Raw genomic sequence first — 21,592 nt, 5'->3', positions numbered from 1 at the left:
CTGTATGGAATTTTATTTTCTTGCATTGACTTTTTCTGGTTTCAGTATCTGGCTTATAGTGGCTTCATAAAATGAATTGTGAAATCATCCCTCCTCTTCTGTTTTCCAAAAAACTTTGCATAGGATTGATATTATTTCTTCTTTAAATAGAATTCAAGAGTGCAACTGTATGGGACTGGATTTCGTGTATGGGAAGTTGTATAATTTTAATTTAAATTTCTTGAACGGACATAGGGCTCTTTAGGTTTTCTATTTTTTCTTAAGTTACTTTGGGTAATTTGAATCTCTGTTAAGTAATATAAAATTTTATTTTATTTACAAAGCCTATAATCAGAGATAATATTTTGATTTTTTCATTTATGGCAGATGGAAATTAAAAAACATTCCCCCCGACACTTTTCCCTTCAATTTTAACATTTATTATATCATAATCTGAGCTCTGGGACTGTTATTACTACAGTTAGGATATTAAACTATGCTCAAAGAAAAATGTAGAGCTTTGCAAAATATATTTTTAAAGTGAAAGGCTAAAATTTGATGCTCTAAACATCCACCTCAAAAGATTTGAAAAAGAACCTGCAATTAAATCCAAAACTGTGGAGCAACTGAGTGATTAGTCATAGTGAATGAGAACAGAAATTAATACATTTTAAAACATACTGAAAAAAAGGTTTAATAAATAGGTAAATCTCTGATGATGCTGACTACAGGAAAAAAAGCCAAAAATAACCTATATGAAGTAAAAAAGGAGCTATCACTACAGTGTAGACAGGTATTAAGAAGATACTACAAGGATGTTGTGATTAAATTTATGTCAGTAATTTTGAAACTTTGTAAGAAATGCAAGAAACTTTGCAAGAAAACTTTGCAAGAGATTCCTAAAATCACTGGTAGTTGTTTTGAAGCTGATTATAATCAACAGTTTATTACCCTGAGTTTTCAAACTTTAGTGCATGTTAGGTTCCTGGGGTTATTAAAATACAGACATCTGGTCCCACATCCCAGAGATGTTTGCTTTAGAGTGTGGCTGGGGGCCCAGAATTTTCTTGTTTAACACACACTTGAGGTGAATGTGACAGAGACATGCACAATATTCCAGAGAAATATGGACTTTCCTGTTAGGCACTGTGCTACTTGCTTTGCATGCTGTATTTTATTTAATCCTTACAACAATCCTATGAGATGTGTACTATCAGTAGCATCCCAAAGAGCAGGAATCTGAGATTTAGAGCATTTCAGTCTCTTGACCATGGCCCCAGAGCTTACGAGAAGTGGAACAGAACTTGATGATGTACTAAGTTTGTTTGGCAACATATGTTCGTCAGGCTACAAGTTTGACTTTCAAGCTTGACACCATAGTTTTACTGTAGCAGGAACAAAATGGATCACCAAAAGTTGGGTATATCAAAAATGAAATCTCGGCCCTTGAATGCTTATACTGGTGGGAGGGAGAGGAAATGGAGTTCCCCAGACTGAGCCAGAAAGTTGCAAAACTCATTCAAGAAATCAGAGTTTGGGGTCTGAAAAACTCAGTACTTACTGAAATATCCAGGGGGAGAAATATAAGGTTTTATTCCGCTGGTGAAAAGGATGGAGAGTCTAATACAGTAGAAACACTGGATTAGACAATTGGAGTGAAAGAACAAATGCAGAAGCCAAGTACAAGAATGGTAGGAAACATTCCTACCTACTCAAAGGGAACTCGCAATATCCAGGAGGTCCATGAAGAGAAGCCCTAGAGAAGCTAATTTGTACTACCCGAATCTAAACAAGCTTTGGTATGAAAGTATAATGGACCACATTAATGCTCTGAACTAACAGAGCACAGAAGAGTGAGACAAATTTGAGGTCAGTGTTCGTAACTGTTTTTGAGCCACAAACCACATTAGCAGTCTGGTGATGCCATGGACTCTTCTCAGAATTATGCTTTTAAATGTATAAAATAAAATTCATAGCGTTACAAAAGAAAAAAAAAGAAATCTCATTAGTGTATGCTGAGGTTTTCTTTTCTTTCCTCTTTGTGTGTGTGTATATATGTGTTTGTTTTCTGTCAAATGAGGACTCATTTAACCCAGTTTCTGATCAAAGTTCAATCTTTTGAGTTTCCTCCTCGTTTCATCCAAGCTGATTTGAAAACCCCCGGAACTGATATAGTCCCAGGTGTCAGCAGAGGAAACACGGTCCTCTTATCTGGTTCGTATGTACCCATCTCCCTATGGAGTTACTTCACTTGCTTTCCTGTGACACAGGAAGTCCTGCTTTCAGAGAGTATCTGGGGTCCAGTGGGGGCCGACAGGAAGCCTGGGCACCCCATCCATGCCATATCAGTTTTGAGACAGTTGAGGTGTATCTTTATCTTGTTACACCTTGCTAGGCTCTGCTGACATCTCTCCACCACATCTCTCCATCTCTTCCGATGCTTGTCATCAAACTCCATGCAGAGAATCAAATTCTAGCCTTTGTTCTTGTAGTAGCCTCCAATTTACAGGAGGAGATAGAAGCATGTGTCTGTGTCCACTCAAACTCCCAGGGAAAGGGTAAGGGCAAGGCATTACCTTATTTTCAAAGTCCCTCTTTTTGCCTGTAGTTGGGAGATACCAGTAATTCTGGACTCAGCATTCTCCCCAGAAGCTTCTCCTTTCACATAAGTACAAATGCTTCTGAAATTTCCATCTTTGTTAGCATTGTGTTTGTATAGGGCATGTTTCCAGGGCAAAGGAAACAGGACAGTTCCTTTGGTGTTTCAAGATATTTCTCCCAGTATGCATCTCACTTTGTAACGATATGGCCAGAGTTAGACAATGGATCACTTAGATTTGGCGGTGTAGGGAGGGAAGCACTACAAAACACCCTTGCTTTCCTCGAAGCATCTATTTCAAAGAGAGGCAGAAATATATATGGCATTGGCCTTGATTCCATTGTAGTGCATACTGAGGACCAAACGGGAAAAGTGGTGTTTTGACCTAGTTTATTGATTATATGCAATGTCGACAGCAATCAAAGAATGGAATGAGCAGCACAAGATAAGGTGAGGAGGCGAACATTTAGGGCCCATTCAGGACCTTGTGTTATATCCATGAGCATCATCTTATTCTTGCCAGGATGGCTGCTCCCATCACCAGCATCTTTCAACTTTCCCTGTAGATAAGCACCTGCACTGGTTACACTGGCGGTTTCCAACCTGTTTCATGGAACAGATATGAATATCCACAAGCTATGAACAGGGGTTATGTGTAGAAAAAGACAGATAGGTAAAATGAGTATGGGAAATGTTGCATTATACAAAGTTAAAAAAGATCTTTATTCTAGTACTTCTCAACAGCTTTATTCTCCTCATGCATATGGTGACCATCATATAGGGTTGGTCTTAATTTCCTAGGGCTGCTGTTACAAAGTACCAAAAAACTGGGTGGCTCAAAGCAACAGAAATTTATTATCTCATAGTTCTGGAGGCCAGAAGTCTGAAATCAAGGTGTTGGCCGGGCTAGCTTCTCTCTGAAGGCTTTAGAGGGAGAATCCTCCCTCATTTCTTCTAACTTCTGGGATTTGCCGGCAACCCTTGGCCTTCCTTGGCTGGTAGATACATCACGCAAGTTACATGGCCGTCTCCTCTCCATGCATTCACATCATCCATCTCTGTGTCCAAATTTCCCCTCTTTATAAGGATGTATTGCATGTCATATCGGATTAGGGCTCTTTCTAATGACTTTGTTTAAACTCGGTTCTCTGTAAAGTAGCCCTGTTCCCAATAAGGTCACATTCTGAGGGTTAGGACTTTGACATCTCTTCTTTTGGAGGGGAACACAATCTAACCCACAATAGTGTTATATAATATTACATTCACTCTGCCGATTCCCTCACTGCAGAAGGCATATAGTAGTAGTAGTAGCAGTATTTCCTGGAACTCACTTTGGGAAATACAGGGGTGTGTGGATGGCATTTGGAAGCTCAAACATAGGTATGCGAAGTTTCTTCGCCCCATGCAAAAGTTGGTTTTGCTGAGTGTTATCCCAGGGACAAAAAAAATTAACCTGGAACACTCTTTCATGACTAGTCATAAAGTATGTGTATAAGTGTGAATATGGCTCACCCCAAATCATTTTTGAAAAACTGGGGAAAAGATCCTTAAAATAGAGAAAGTTTTACTGTTACGGGTGTTATTGTTTTGTCATTAACTGGCCATTTTCCAAACGAATAAAGGCCTGCTAATACTGGCTTTAATTACTGATGGACATTAAGAATTTCAGACTTCCTGCCTGATTGAGAAGGCTTATTTAGAGGAATAAGAAATAAGTTTTATTTTTTAAAAAGGTAGGCTGCTCTGATTAGAATTGATCATACCTATACCATAGCACTTCTATTTTTATTTTAGCATGTAGATTGTATCATTTATCTCAATTCTTCACTTCCTCTCCACATTAGATCAGACTTTCTAACTCATGTCGTGGCCTCACAGGTGGGGTATACTTTTGTACCCCTTGACTTTGGGCTTGGCCATAGGATTTGCTTTGGTCAATGAATGTCAGTGAACATGACAAATGCAGAGACTTAAATTACGTTGCAAGTTTGGGCTTGATCTCTTGCCCTAATGTTTTTGTTTTGGGAACACGCCTTAGGTAGCCGTTAGTGTCAGGAGGATGAGATATACACGGAAGAGATGTAGACATCATGTGCAGCTTGGAGCCAATCTCAGCATTACCCAGCCTAAATCCAATGAACCCTAGTCAACACACCTTATGCATGAATGATAAAGACACACTTCCAGGTCTGTGCTATTGAGATTTTGTGCGACCAAGAACACAGCATTATTTTAAAAAACATTGATCAATACACCTTGTTTGTAGGTTTGTCTCCCTCACTATTCTGTGAGCTTTTTAAAAGTAATGGCCCTATTTTATATAATTCTACATTTCCTCAGCTTAGTTCTTGCGTAGCATAGCCTCAAAAATGTTTGATGGGTGAAGAATGAATGAGTGAGTGACATACAAGGGAGTCTGAGTGGAATGTAGGGAGCATGGTTACTATGGCAACCCAAGTAAATAATTTAGAAACAACACTGGAATACTGCTTTGCTTCTGCAGAAAGGTTATACACACATTCTTAGGCTAAAAGTAGGAATTCATGCCAATCCTAGACCATTCATAAGCAGGGACTCTTGGTCCTGGAAAAAACTAAACCCTCAAATCTGACTCTGCATTAGCCAGATGGCAAAGTCTGAGGTTATTTTTCCATTTTGTTTTGGATAATGATCTCTTGTATCAATAGCAAAATGGACATATCCTTGAGTCTACTTCCAACTGTAACAGGAGGAACTTCACACAAGTGACTCGCTTCTTGGTTGTGATGCTTACTTCTGCTATTAATGATTAACATGTAACATTTGTTTTCTAGAATTGCTATTATGTATTGTGACTCCTTTCTTAATAACTACGATTATAACACCTTACATTAATATTTTCTAAGGTCAGCATAGGCTATCTTAAATACAACTGAAAGATGTGAAGATTCTGCAAGTTGTAAGAATTTAAAGTTCAAAATGTCTACTTAGTATGCACTCTTTTGTGGCAGTGTTATCTGAAGTCTAAGAATAAGTTTGTGTCTGTGTGTGTACTTGTGTTCCCTTATTTTCACCTATACTACGTGGGATTCTGAATCAACAGGAAGGCAGCTGACAGCACTAGATGAAAAATGATTATAGCAAAGAATTTAATCAATAACCACTTTTATCTTAGCAACATACATTACACATTTAAAAATTAATTGCACAAATGTTTACTCTTTGCTAGTTTCAGAGTAAATAAGACCAAGCTGTTTGAAGAGTCAGAAAAACACTAGAGGAGAAGTAGCAATTTTGAATGTCAGAAAAAAAATGCTGTGGTCAGGACTGAGCAGTGAGTCTTCCCTTGATGACGGGATACCACAAGATCACCACAAGCCACCGTAATGTAATTTATTACATCAATTCTGCACGCATGCATGTGTATCTCATCTCTTAGAAGAAATTTCAAACAAAATCCCAGCATATCACTGATAAAACATTAAAGTAATGTTTCTGATGAATAAGAAATTATAGAATTTAACACTAAAATGCCTTAAGGAAAAAACCTAAATCTGTGATGACAAATCTTTCATAAAGGATTGATTTCAATCTGAACATATTAATGACTTAAAACATGTATTAGGAAGTTAAAGAATTTGTTTATATTAAGAGGTGTTATGACTGAAAACTACGGAAGGACAGCTTTAAAAGATAATATTAGTTTTTAAAATACTTTAGTTAGCTAAAACAACAAATATTTTCCCACATGTAGTAAAATGAACAGGTGTGTCCCTAAAGCAATCCTGGGGCTCAAGGGAGCGGGTTCAAGTTAGCTAAAGAGCATTCTTAGTCTTTAGCATAGGATTTTATAGACTACTGGTAGTTATTTCAGGGCGGACTTAAAATGGAATTATGTTTACGGGAAAAGTCTATTGATTAGGAAGTGACAAAATCGGGGAATGCAAGTAACAAATTGTGCCAATTTGTGTGTGTGTGCTTCTCTCCCGCAGCATGTAAACACATATTCACTGGGATTTTTGAGCTGGCAATAGTAGAGTCTGTAATTTAGACATTCTGTGGAGATTTATGCCTTTCTTGTTGTCCTTTGGTATAAATTACTCTTTTAAAAAGTTTTAGCTAGTTCTCAATGGGCCAAAAGAAACAAAGGAAAGATGTTATTATTTGGACTTGAGGAAGCATTTAAAAGAAAGTGTATGTAGACTCGAAGAGCTTGGAGCAATGGCTATGTCCATGGCCTTGGACTCAAAGAGAGAAATTCACCCACGTGGAAGGTACTTCCTGGGGAAAAGAAATCCTTCCAGCTAAGTTTTTCCTTTTAACGCTAAACATTGAAGGGTCTCAGTGATCATGATTGCGTGTGTGTGTGTGTGTGTGTGTGTGTGTGTGTGTGTGTGTGTGTAAGACTGCCAATTTCCTTTATGGTACCATGTACTTTTAGGTGGTCATTTAAATGGATCAAATACTACCTTCTTTAACTAAATAAATACTATATATTAAAAGCACATATAACCCTTTTTATCAATTTAGGATTATTAAACAAAATAAACCTAAAAAAGCATTGGATGGCATTGGATGTTATTATAATTTCAGGTCTTCTCTAAAGTATATGCGGGAATTAGTTTTTGATTTCTTTATTTTTACTTGAGCTTTAAACAAACAAACAAACTTGTGCCTTTTTAAAAAACTGAGCTAGGCATGAGAGTTAGTCTTTATTTTATATTATCTCATGTAACCATCATGACAACACCATAAATTGGTATTAGTTCATTTTCACACATTAGCAAACTGAAATTAGAAGAGCCTTAGGAACTTGTCCTAATTAAGGGGTGTAGCCTACATTCAAGTTGTATCCTGAAAAGTTTACTTGGTAGGCTATATCTGCTTGTGCTTCTTATATAGCTCTGGCATTTAATTCCGTGTTTGTCCTATCCTAAAAAAAAATATTAAAGCTTTCCCTTTATATTGTAGGTAAACTACTTTGACATTATTATCAAATTAGAAATAAAAATTATAATAAACCAAAGGAGTACATTATCCATTTGGATGGAAACCACATACAACCCCAGATCTTTAAAGTAAAAGTATACAATTCATACTAAGTAAGCTGCACACAGTAATGCTTCCACCCACAGGCCTAATTTATTCACTTTCTTCATATTTTCTTTATGTAGTACTTGACGAATGTTTATCAGTAAAGAGTTTTTTTTCTTCTTCTTTTCTTAAACTGAGAATGAACAGCATATTTTAAGCAGCACAATTATGGGCGTTCTGTACTTAGCACAGTTCTCAGAAACTAAATTGGAGAGACGAAATCCAAGTAAGTGTGGGAGAGAGACTGGAATATCAAAAGGAAGCTAGAAAAAGAGCCACAGAAAGGGCTTCCTGACTTTCTGAAACTACCAACATGGGCAAAGTTGGTGCCCATGTATGTTTATGATCAGGTAGTGGGTAAACATTTTTTCAGTGTAGCAAAAACCAAAAAATAATGTCTTTAATGGTCTATGAGACAGTGATGGTTGTTAGAATAGTATTACTTATAACAAAATCATTATTGCTAAGTATTATCCTGATGCATTTTACCGGTGCTGTCTACTGTATAAACCACAGATAATTCCCGAATTTCTTTTTAATAAGTAGTGTCAACCTTCACCAAAATCCCTCAATCTTTTCAAAAACACTAGCCATAGAAATCAAGAACATTGGAAAGTTTCTATTTTCATACTACTAGATCTTCTGGTGATAATGATAATTATTTTTTTAAATGGAGGGAAAAAAAGCTCATGACATTACTCTGATTTCATTATTTAGAGGTGTTAGTCAAGAAGAGGCAGCATAACTTCTTCCGAGACATCAGAAATGTTTAATTAGAGAGCAGTGCAGTAAGTAAATAACATGTCACATAAACCTCAATTTTGTTAAACCCTGAGATTTCATGCATTGTACTTCCTTACGTGTAGTATGCTATGGAATGTATTGTGTCCCCCTAAAATTCATAGGTTTAAGCCCTAACCCCCAAGGTGATAGGATTTAGAGATGGAGTCTTTGGGAGTAATGAAGCTTAGATGAGGTCATGAGGGTGGGGCCCTCATAACGAATTAGTGCCCTTACAGGAAAAGACAGGAGAGACCTTATTCTCTCTCTCCCTCTGCCATGTGGGGCCACAGCAAGAACTTGGCCTCCAGAACTGTGAGAAATTAATTCCTGTTGTTCAAGGCACCCAGTCTATGGTATTTTGTTATGGCAGCCTGAGCAAAGACATACTATTAGCCACATTCCCTAAAATCTATTGAAAAATAACACAATAAGCCAAACTAATTTATTTAGACTCCAAATCTATAACAACTATCAAAGAAGAAAATGTAGGAATGTTGTCCATTCAAAACCTTATATATAATGAATAAACTTATTGTTGAGATAACTTATTTATTGAGATAAATGACAATGTCACAGAGCAAGAAGGCAGGAGACCTGGATTGTACCTTAGTATTTTTCTAGTTGGTATGCAGTCTTGAGAAAGTCCCTTAACAGCTGAGGTTGATCAGTTTACTTTCCCTTAAAAAGGATTGGTCTGAAACATTTCTGAGGTCCTTTCCACTTTCAAAGTTCTATAACTCCCAGTGCACTTTAAAAGAAAGGAAGGATGGAGATGCACACTTACCATTCTGTTCCCGCTGCACTCCCGCCGCCAAGAGATCAGGCTCCCCGAGGCTGATGTCATTCAGCCTGGTCCCCAGACACTCCATGCAGAGATGCTTGCACCACTCCTCAGCCTCCAGCTCTGAAAATGAGCACATGCCATGGAAGTCAGGCAAGGCTACATAGGAATGATGGAGAACGAATGTTTCCTGAACCAGTTTCCCAGGTAAGTGGTGAGCATTAAAAAATCTACCTTAAGAAAACTAAAAAGCTATATTTAAGCAGTGAAATAAAACAATCTCCACAATTGTTTCCCTTGACATTATAACATTGTATTTTAAAGTTATTTTAAGTTATTCCAATGTACTTTATCTTATTTATAAATAATAGACTGAGATTTGTTTAGTATCCAGTATATTTTAGGTTGATTTAATTAGAGGAAAGAATTTATTTGGAAAAATTAATTAAATACAAAATAAAAATATATAAGTGAATAGCTGAAAAATGTCGACCTAGATTAAACACATGACTGTCCTCCTGAATGTAACTTGGGTTTGTGTGGACTGAAGGTCTGATCCCCGTCATTCTGAACTGCAGTGGATCATACATCAGCAAAAGAATGTGATAGATTTCCTTTTACAAATCTCAAAAGTAGACCATCCTCACCTAAGAAAATCTAGGGAGAGGATATTAAAAATAACTTTCCCCTTTAGAAAACTCCAATTATCTAAGATATTGATTAGATCACTCTCTTTTTATTCCCATTACTTCCCGACTTCTCTATATTCGCGGTTTTTCTTTGCTTGAAACCTTAGAATACCTTACACCTACACAAAATCTTGTAGTATCGAATGCTTTCACAAACATAGATGAATTTGATCCTAATATAAGCCCTCTGTGCATGAGATGACTAAGGATTAGTGTCATAACTGTGTCTCATATCCTATCATGGGTCAGCACCAAGACAGAATTGGAACCCAAGCCTTCTAACTATTTTTATATGCAGAGATCGAAAGGTTAGAAATTTTGGGCCAAGCCCCCAAATCACTGCACAGAAATTGGATAAGAGCTTTCCATTGACACTCACCCAGAGAAATTTCTGACTTTTTCACATAGCATAAGTCTGTACTAGAGCAGTTTAATATAGATTTCCTTCAAATCTCTTGCTCCTCTCCGTGGATGACATTGCAGCCTTTGCCCTGGCATTTTAAACTCCCCATAAAAACGTTATCTGTGACACGTTTTCTTGACTCCAAGGATATGAGTATCAACTGCTCTGCTCGACAGCCAACGTCAACAAACCTGGGTAATGCTTTCTCCCCGTGCTCAGTCACACCGCCTTAGCATCAAAAATGGGTTTGATCAATGAGATGTCAAGCCATACTTGTCACTTTTTCTTAGTTTTATCAAGACCATAGAATATTGTTAGAAAATAAAGAAAAAGAACATGCAGTCTGCCACGGAGTACTATTCTGACGAAAATAACGCTTCCAATGTTCAAATCACAAAAGTGATTTTTCCTTGCAAAAGCTATGGTTTGCATCCTTCAGGGATTGTCCTCTGCGGTGTCAGACACAGCACGTGCCCAAGGAGAAAGCAGATTCTCATGTGGGCCAGGCCTGGCTCCTTGCCTGGCTGGTGGGCTTTTCCTCATGAACCTAGAAAAGAATCCCTTCTGATCACAGGGCCTCTAATACAATAAAAAGGCATTGCTGAGGCTCACAGCTTTCTAAAAAAAAAAAAAGGTTTTTTCTTCTGGTGAGGAAATGCCAGCCTTCACAGAAAAATTTTACACAAGCAACAACAGCATATATTGAAAATAATTTTCATTAGATATATGAATTTTGACTTCTAAAATTTATGAAAGTTTTGAAAGCTTTTCTAACAACAGATCAAAAGCTTAAGTCAATTTCCATGCTGTGTCTCTAGAAATCCTTGACGTTTTTGCTAAGGGAAAAAATATGGCTATATTTTTTCTTTTTACATTTTAATGTTTTGACTATTTCTCAGAACTCCACGACCTTCAATCATCAGTGAAATCACATGCAATTAACATCTCATCTGCATGACTCTACCTGCGAGTATTTCCAGGACCCCACAGATGGAAAGAAGAACATCTGCTATGCTATGTGCGGTAAAATTAAAAGTGTGAAATATGACAAAGCCCCTGTGTCACAATGTTCCCTTTAAATACTAAGTCAGTGCACGCCCAGAGGTTAAAGAAATATGTCCCTCACTCTTTCTAGTAACTCTTTTGTCCTAGGATTGAATGAGATAAAGAAAACAACCACACAGTAAAGGGCTTCTAGGAAGCTTGAGCTGACTATTTTGAGTAGAACTCAACTTGGCATTTCTGTAAGGACCAGAGCCAGCGGGCTGCCTCCACAGCAATGGGAGGGGCTCCTGGGCTTCCACCAGCAGGTAAAGATGCCTTTTGCAGCCAATCTTGAGAACTGCAACGCTTCTGCATTTTAATAGTACAGCAGCATGTATGAAGAGAAATAGCTAGAGTAATACAATTAGACTAGATATAGTCACATTAAAGACCGAATTATAAACTATTTCAGAAAGAAACAGAGAGAGGAGAGGGAGAGAGAGAGAGGGAGAAAGAGAAAGAGAGAGACATCCCTGCAATTCAGCTCAGAAGAATCAGATCAGATCAGAATCATCAAGGGTTCATTTCTTTATTAACAAACATTTTCTCACTATAAGCCAGGCACTGTGCTAAGAGGATATGGAAAAACACAGTTTCTGTTCTCAGTAATCTCAGAGTCAGGTGGGTGGGCATGAGAGTCTGGTGTGTTGTTCTCTGGAGGGCTGTGGCTTAGCCGGTAGGAGCTGGGGCACCAGGACAAAGGCTGAGCAGCTGAGAGGGAATCTGATCAGGGACCTGCAGGGCGAGCAGGAAGGGGAGGGAGTGTGTGTGAGTGTGTGTATCGGTGTGTGTCTGTGTACCAGCTTGTGGGTGTGTATCAGTGTATGTGAGCGTGGGACAGTGTACCTATGAGTATGTTAGAGCGCATCAGTGTGTGACAGTATTTGTGAGTGTGTGTGTGAGTACACGGGTCTGTGTATGAGTACGTGAGTGTGTGAGGTATTTGTGTGAGAGTATGAGGGAGCGTTACTGTCTCTGTGTGAATGTGCTGGAGGAACCAGGCTGCACTGAGGAGGGTGGTCGGGGCTGAGATGGAGAGGCACATCCAGGGCAGCGACAGTGACACCTTGTGACCAGCGAGGGACAGCCCTGAGTTCAAGGAGTAAAGTCTGAGAAGCAGTCAGCACTCTGTCCGTCCTCTTCCCGGTTTTGTAGTATTTAGTTCAGTTAGATCAATCCCAAACCTTCACCTCAAAAGTATTAAACTTTGTAGTCTGCATACTTGATCTAACAGTTTTGCTGCAGACAAGCTGAATTTGTTTTTTATACAAGGATTTGTTGCTTAAAATCTGTTTTTGACAGTCACCTTTCAAATAATTATAGCTGTGCTTTTTATTTGCTCTTTTCTTAGGCAAACTCCATGTATTGAAGTCCTTTAATATCTTTTATTGCATGTTAATTTACTTTGTCCCATCATTATTTAACTAGTGTTTTTCTCTGAACTACCTTATATCTTTCACCTTTGCATTTTCTGTGTTCACAGAACTGAGGAGATTAAATACGAATGCAGTAATCTAATAAACCCACTGTATTTTAAAATATTTATTTTCCCATAATTTCAGTGCCTTTTGTCTTTTATCTTTCAAGCGTCTACCTTGGTCTACACATAATGTGTAAATAATTAAATTTCTTTATGGAGGAATAAAGGCATAAAATGTTCTGCAACATTTTCTAGGTTTTTCTCTTTATGGTGGAAGTGCTTTCTCATTTAGATGTCTTTTTTGGAGAGCTTGTAGCTATGCTCAAATTCTTAATTCAGGTCAATAACTTTTCTCTAGAACAGAAACCCAAATAATGTTTTCATTATGTATAGGATTGGTTAAATGAACAAATTTGGTAACTTCCGAAAGAAAAAAAACCTGAAAGATGTTTGGGAATAACAAGACAAATAGAGAAGAGAGACTAAACTAAATTATGAGACTGTAGGGAAAATGATGATCAGGGACCCTGCAAAGTAGAGATACAGTCAAAGATGGACGGCTGCTCCTGAGTTTCTTTCCGTCATTTCTTTGCAGAATTCTAGGGAGAATTTGCAGAATTATGGCTAGATTCCTTTGAATAAGAAGAGATCTTTACATAGCAGACTCTTAAGAATGCCTATTGAATAAATGATTAAATTTAAGCTTTATTACTTTCCCTAAATTTAGGCCTTAGGTTAACGACTTGAAAGTTAAATGATCCAAAAGGAGCTATATTTGAAAACAGTGAAAAAAGGGTCATCACATCTACAGAAAATAGGCTATCAGCTAAAATCATATAGCAGAATTAAAAATGGCACTGAATCAGTTTCATGGTAATTTGCTGTAAGATGCAGGCAAGACTAGTTTTGTGTGGAAATAATAAATTTTTGTATTTAGTCCTCATTGGATTTGGCTTTTATTAATAATCTTAGGAAAATGTAGGTAAGATAATACTGTTTTCTCATCAGCAACACCAGGAATTCTTAAGCGTATGTAATTCTTATTTGCTGGGCAGATTTGCTATAATTTGGTGACAAATGTTGTTTTTATATTTACTGAAGTCTTAAATACTTCAGTATTGGCTGGAAAGCGAAGAAAAATGTCTCCCGATGTAGACTACTGCTACAAAGATTGCTTATTGTCATTTGAAATTTATAGAGCTATTAAAATATACTATATTTTGATGACATTTTTCATTCTTGAAAATTGGCACCTACTTCTTATTTAACTGGCCTTGTTGATATGTTACGGACTTTTCTTTTTCTCTTACTTTTTCTGTAGTAGGAAGACAAGAGACCAGTTAAACCCTAACTGCATGCTTCAGCAAAGACGGGAAGAATGTTTAGCTCACAGGAAAGAGCCCTGTCTGTTGAAGTCAGATGGGTAGGATTGATCAGTTCTGAGATGTGGATCGTTTAGTTTTCTTTTCTAAGTAAGAGGCGCGTTTATTTCCTGTCCCTGAGGTGCCTTAATTTGCTCCTTTCCACATTCCCTCACACCTAATAATCCTTTAAAACTTGTTTCAAATACACCTTTCTTTGTTTAGTTCCTTCAGGCCCAAGTTTGGATTTGACATCTCTCCTCTACATTTCCATTTCACTCTGTCTATACTTTGATCACAGTCCTTATATCCATGAGTTATTTGTCTGCTATTCCCAACCAATATATTCTGATACTAGAGTCAGGGAGACATTGATTTAGTCAGTCTAGAGCCAGTGCAGCACCTGGATATGGAAACTAATAAATAAATGTGGAACAGGTAAGTAGATGTGATTTGCAGTTGATTCCTGGAAATTAATACACATTCTAGAACCAAATGAAAATAATTTGGGAAGCAGTCACTTGCTGGATGTTTTGAAGTCTTTATTCATCCCCGTTTTAAGTGGCGATTATAACTTCTACTCTTCACAGCTGGCTCGTCTAGATAAAACAGATCTTTGATTAGGGAGGGGAAGAGAGAAATTTCAAATATGATTCTCTATCAAACTTCAGTAATTCTAAAATATCTCACATTCGACAGGTTTCTTATTTTAATAAGCTGTCTTTTTCTTTTAGCCTCATTAGTGGTATTTACGCCAAAATGGAAGACTTGTATAAATTCCTTTTGATCCTATATATGATAAACACTTGACAAGATTTTTATTTTCTATAGAGATATGGCAATGGAATCTTAGAAAAGGTCAACTTTGAGCCAAGGAAATGAGTTAACCTAAGTTTATTTGATCTTTTATGCACATAATCATAACTTATTTTCCTTAATTTAACAGCAGATTGATACATCACATTTTTGGATTCAATATAGCATGTTTTATTCTGCCATTCTCTCCTTTTGTGAATTAGAGGAGTGAGGCGAGGCTTTCAGATGTGGCCAAAGAGAAAATCGCTCCTGTCTGTCTTCCAAAGTAACAAGTGACAAACAGGAAAAAATGATAGAACCATTGAATGTGCTGCTCTTTAGCCTGACAAGAATTTGCTGCAAAATGCTTTAATATGGAGGTCAATGACACAGAGCTTAAAGCAAATCAGAGAAAATAAGAAAGAACACAAATCAACACTTGTAAATAGCCTGATGATGGGAAAATGATGTCAAAACATTATAAGAAATCAAGGTAGAAAGGGGTCCTTTGCACTAACGCTGAAGGTCAGCTCCAGAGTGAGTGCATTTGTGATAGAAAACCAGCCCCAGGAGGAACACTTTCCAATCTGTGGAATTCTTAATAGACTGAGAATGATGGGAAAATGATGTCAAAACATTATAAGAAATCAAGGTAGAAAGGGGTCCTTTGCACTAACGCTGAAGGTCAGCTCCAGAGTGAGTGCATTTGTGATAGAAAACCAGCCCCAGGAGGAACACTTTCCAATCTGTGGAATTCTTAATAGACACCAACTGAACACTTGATGTACATGCCTAAGCTTCTCATAGGAACTTTTGTGAAGCAGGGAACTTTTTGAGAAAGAGGCACCATCAAGAGCTCTTAATCATGTTCTCATAAGGCCTAAAAGCAATTCCTTTCTGTGCAGCAGTCATGAGGTACTTGGGAGTAGAAAGGAAAACACGAAAGAGGAGAGCTCTGTGTCGGAATATGGAAGTGTGGCCAGTGCCGTGGTTAGATATCGAAGACTGTGCCTGAAACCACACAGAGCTCTGAAACTGTTTCTCTGTACAGAGCCAAATTTATTACAAAAACATTTGACAATTGCTCAGAGTATAGAATTGAATTTGGCCAACAACCCCAATGAGCCTGGGAGTGTATTATCCTCAAAGCTTCCAGAAAGGAACACAGCCTTGCCGACACTTTAGTTTTTGCCTGGTTAGACTAGTGTTGGACTTCTCTCCTTTAGAACTGTAAGATGATAAATTTGTGTTGGTTTAAGCTGCTGTGTGTAGGGCACTTTTTTATGCCAGAAACAGACACCAAAACAAACACAAAGGCCAATTAGTCTCTTCCTCTCTACCAAGAAAACCTCCAAGCAAGCAAATTAATTTAATGGGATGTGATCCATGAAAAATTAGGAAGGTATACAGATATAGATGGGACATGATGGGATTAAATCTGCTTCAAGCTTAAGAAGTAAAATAATTAGGAAAGACTTCCTGGTTAACGCTGGGTCGGGGAGTCTCAAAACAGAGAATGCAGGAACTGCCAAGAGCTAACCAAAAAAAACAGCAGGGGGTTTGGAGGAGGGATGCTGGCAACGACGACTGAGGAGAGTTGGAGCAATCACCAGAAAGATGAGATGCAGCTTGAATCTTAAGATACTAAGAAAGGACTGGGTAGAAGGGGACATAATCTAGAGGGAAGGGATGTAAAAGGATGAATGATCTAAAGGACCGGATGTCATATAAAAGGCAAATGTGATTTAAAGGGACACACTGGGTTTTGAGGGGCAAGAGTGGCTTTTGTGGAGTCTTCCAGTTACACAGCCTTTAAGTGAGAAAAAAAGGCAAAAAAGAAGAAGAACCCTTCAGCAACTGGGTGGGGGAGGGGAAAAGAAGAACAAGTAGAAAATTTAGGATACTGTGAGACAAAAGGATGCCACATTTCAGAGAATTCACTCTCTCCCCCATCACCAAAGCAAATAAACAAACCCTTGCTATGCTACCTGGACCTTGTTAAACGGACAGAAAAGGGTAGAATTAAACTAGGACTCTTAAAAACACCCCAATGTCATAAGAATCAACAAAGGCAATAAAAGTCCATGGAGAACTATGGCAGAAATTCAAGACACTAAAATTCACACAAATTCAAATCAGTTTAGGAAAACTGCCTCTCACCACACCCCATTCCCCCAAAATGATAACATGAAGCAGAAGAACACTGTAAGTGTGCACTCCAAAAATAGTGGAATACATTCAAACAAGCATTTGTGGATATAAAAATTCACTTTGAATTAGGAATTCAAAAACTAAGAATGGAAATGAACAACAACAAAAATAGGTGAAATGAAGACTGGAAGGAATCTAGAAAAGAAGTGAAAGAAAAAGAGAAAATTAACTCTGAAATGACAAATTATAAGATGCTTAAGAAAAAACAGTCTCAAATGAAAACTTACTAAGAGGCATTGACCAAAGTGAGAAAATAAAACTGTCATGAAAAAAGAAGTAAAAAGGAGAGAAGTAGTGGCGATGGGTACCAGGCAATAGAATAATGGTGGCTTGAATCGATGGACCAGTAGAGTGGGCATAGTGGTGATAAGAACCATTAAATTTAGAATATATTCATGAAAACCTATGATATTTGCAAGTTTGCAATATTTGCAATATTTGTACCATGAGGGAAAGAGAGAGATTAAAGATGAACACAGAGGGACTTCCCTGGTGGTGCAGTGGTTAAGAATCCTCCTGCCAATGCAGGGGACACGGGTTTGAGCCCTGGTCTGGGAAGATCCCACATGCCGCGGAACAACTGGGCCCGTGTGCCACAACTACTGAGCCTGCGCTCTAGAGCCCACGAGCTACAACTGCTGAGCCCATGTGCCACAACTACTGAAGCCCTCATGCCTAGAGCCCGTGCTCCACACAATAGAAGCCACCACAATAAGAAGCCTGCGCACCGCAATGAAGAGTAGCCCTCCCAGCTCGCTGCAACTAGAGAAAGACTGAGTGCAGCAACAAAGATCCAACAAGCCAATAAATAAATAAATATATTAATTAATTAATTTTTAAAAAAGATGAACACAGAGTTTTTTGCTTGTGCAACTTTTCACTAGAAGTCATGGAATTGACTTTTGGTGAAAGTGTGAAGACTGTGGGAGAAGCAGATTTGGAAGAAAATAAGAACTCAGTTTCAGAAATAAGTTTTAGATGCTTATTAGATATAGAAGTGGAAAGATTAGTAGGCAGTTGGATATATCAGCCTGGTGTTCAGAACAGAAGTTTAGACCGGACTTATAAATGTGGAGTCAACAGTGTATAGCTATCATTTAAAGGTATGTATCCACGTGAGACCATCAACTAGTTTGAGTTGACAGCAAAAAAAGAAGACATTTAAAGACTGAGACGTGGGACTCTCCCATAATTAGAGATCTGGGCGGTGGGAAGGAGGCTTAGAAGTAACAGACATTCAAGAAAGAAGAAACCAAAAAGGGTATATTATGCTGGAAGCCAAGGACAAATAGTGTTTCAAGGAGGGGAGTATGACTGTTTCATTTTATAGTTTTTTTCAGTTTTACTGAAGTATAATTGATGAATAAAATTGTAACATATATAAGGTGTACAACATGATGATTTTATATATATATATATACACACACACACATATATGTGTGAAAGAATTCCCGCAATAAAGTTAATTAACACATCCATCATCTTACATATTTAGGTTGGTTTTTGTTTGTTTGTTTATTTGTTTGTTTGCTTTGGTGAGAACACTTAAATTCTACTCCTTTAGCAAATTTTGATTTTACTATACAATATTATCAACTGTGATCACCATGTTGTACATTAGATCCTCAGACCTTATTCATCTTATAACTGAAAGCCTGTACCCTTTTACCAACCTCTCCTCCTTTGACCCCCTCCCCTAACGTGGACCTCTAGCACCACGAATCTGTTCTCTCTATAAGCTTGGTTTTTTTTTTTTGTTTGTTTTCTGGTTTTTTTTTAGATTTTACATATAAGAGATCATAAGGTATTTGTCTTTCTCTGTATGACTTATTTCACTTAGCACAATGCCCTTGAGGTCCATTCATGCTGTTACAAATGGCAAGATTTCATTATTTTTTATGGCTGAATAATATTCATATATATGTATACATACATACATGTATATATACACACACATATATATGTATATATACACATACATATATGTATATACATAATATTCATATATATGTATATATACATACACATATATATACACACATATATATACATATGTATATATGTATATATACATTCTTATCCAGTCAACCATCAACAGACACTTAGGGTGTTTTTATGTCTTGGCTCTTGTAAATAACGTTAGAATAAACATGGGGGTATGTATATCTCTTTAAGAGTTTTCATTTTCTTCAAATAAATACCCAGAAGTGGAAATGCTAGATCTTATGATGGTTCTATTTTTAATTTTTTTGAGGAATATCCACACTGTTCTCCATAGTAGCTACACCAAGTGACATTCCCACCAACAGTGCACAAGGTCTCCCTTTTCTCCACACCCTCGCCAACACTTGTTATTTCTTGTCTTTTTGACCATGGCTGTTCTGTCGGACAAGTGTGAGGTGGTATCTTATTGTGGTTTTGATTTGCATTTCCCTGATGATTAGTGATCTCAAGTATCTTTTCATATGTCTGTTGGCCATTTGCATGTCTTCTTTGGAAAAATATCTATTTAGACTTCTGCCAATTTCAAAAAATAATAAATTTATTTATTTATTTATGGCTGTGTTGGGTCTTCGTTGCTGAGCACAGGCTTCCTCTAGTCACGGCGAGCAGGGGCTACTCTTCATTGTGGTACGCGGGCTCTAGATGCTCAGGCTTCAGTAGTTGTGGTGCACGGGCTTAGTTGCTCCGCAGCATGTGGAATCTTCCTGGACCAGGGCTCGAACCCACGTCCCCTGCACTGGAAGGCGGGTTCTTAACCACTGTGCCACCAAGGAAGTCTCTCTGCACATTTTTAAATTGGATTGTTTTTGTGCTGATTTGTATGAGTTCCTTATGTATAACCATTATCAGACATATCATTTGCAAATATTTTCTCCCATTCCATAGGTTGCCTTTTTTGTTGTTTATGGTTTTCTTTGCTGTGCAGAAGCTATTTAGTTTGATGTGGTCCCACTTATTTATTTTTGCTTTTGTTGCTTTTGCTTTTGGTGTCAGATTCAAAAACTCATCACCAAGACCTACATCAAGGAGCTTACTGCCTAAAATTTTATTCCTGGAGTTTTATGGTTTCAGGTCTTATGTTCAAATCTTTAATCCATTCTGAGTTAATTTTTGTGTATGGTGTGAGTTAGTGGTCCAGTTTAATTCTTTTGCATGTAACTGTCCAGGCTTCCCAGCACCATTTATTGAAGAGACTATTCCTTCCTCATTATAGAGGGCTCCTTCATAAAATTTTAGTTCTGATGAATGTATCACTTGAGAAAGAAACATGAAATTATTTTAGTGATTACATTAGGACCAATCTCCCTGCAAATGTCACTATCCTGCATTAGCACGCCCCATCCTAAAATAAACAATGAGAGAAAGTGGCCAGACTCTTTGAGATTTGTATACTGGAGTCAACATTTACAAGTTGGTGGAAATTTTACATTCATTCATTTTTACTCAAATAAATAGACAGAGACACGTGCATCCTGCTACTCTCCATATAAAAAGTAACACATTTAGCAACTGATTCAAGTCTATGTCCCCAAATATGAACAACTGATGCACCTTGCAGGCTGTCACGCACAGTGTCTGTTTCAGAAGCACAGAAATCATGTAGAAAAGATTTAAAAGTGGCCTTCAGGAAGCAAGTTGGGGCCCTGTCAGCCTGAGACACGCGCATCTGTTTCTGACATGCAGGACAGCCTCTTCCAAATGGACCTGGGGATGTGCTGAAAATGAAACATGCCACAGCAGAGCTTCCTCCTCTCCTTGCACAGCTGGGACACACCCTGAGCCTTTGCGTCAACGGACTTAGTTCTACCATTCACTGCTTAGAGTGCAACACAGGATTTCTGACTGTTCATTCAACAATGTTTAAAACCCAGCATTTATTCAATGTCCAGAAAGATAGTCAATAATCACAGGTCCACCCAGATGAAGGTCTTTTTTAGCCATTCCCGAGACACGCCAAGACACACCATGGCTGTAAAACGCTAGGCAGTGCATGTTACTGCTGTCCTGATCCTCTCACTCCAGTCACTACATTTAACGACCTGCTTGCTCCTGTCCGCAGTGCCCTTGACTTTATCTCAGGCTGCTTAATTGACAAAATTCTGCTGGTAAAGGTAAGCAGTGTGCAGTTTCTCAGGGAACTGGCTCCAAAATAAAAACACAAAGAAATATATCATGCAGAAACACATTATATTACGTGATTATCTTCTTTTGCAACATGACAGCATGTAGCCTTCTTTCTCGCATGTTCCTGGTCACTTCATCTCTTTCTTTCTTTTTTTTTTGGGGGGTGGGTACGCGGGCCTCTCACTGTTGTGGTCTCTCCCGTTGCGGAGCACAGGCTCCGGATGCACAGGCTCAGCGGCCGTGGCTCACGGGCCCAGCTGCTCCGCAGCATGTGGGATCCTCCCGGACCGGGGCACGAACCCGTGTCCCCTGCATCGGCAGGCAGA

The 21,592-nt window shown here is 38.1% G+C and overlaps 1 protein-coding gene across 1 annotated transcript in view; it reads right to left on the bottom strand.

The window, feature by feature from the left end:
• The window catches only part of DOK6 (docking protein 6), a 416,007-nt gene that overhangs the window by 155,208 nt on the left and 239,207 nt on the right, over window positions 1-21,592 (bottom strand). The window contains exon 4 of the mRNA XM_024133945.3: window positions 9,219-9,338. Within this exon, the coding sequence (XP_023989713.1) occupies window positions 9,219-9,338 (120 nt within the window). The remainder of the gene's footprint in view (window positions 1-9,218; window positions 9,339-21,592) is intronic.

Source organism: Physeter macrocephalus, chromosome 19, assembly GCF_002837175.3.
Source record: "Physeter macrocephalus isolate SW-GA chromosome 19, ASM283717v5, whole genome shotgun sequence".
Taxonomy (NCBI): Eukaryota; Metazoa; Chordata; class Mammalia; order Artiodactyla; family Physeteridae; genus Physeter; species Physeter macrocephalus.
Note: the sequence above shows the minus strand (reverse complement) of the source record. Positions and strands in the feature narration are given on the sequence as shown.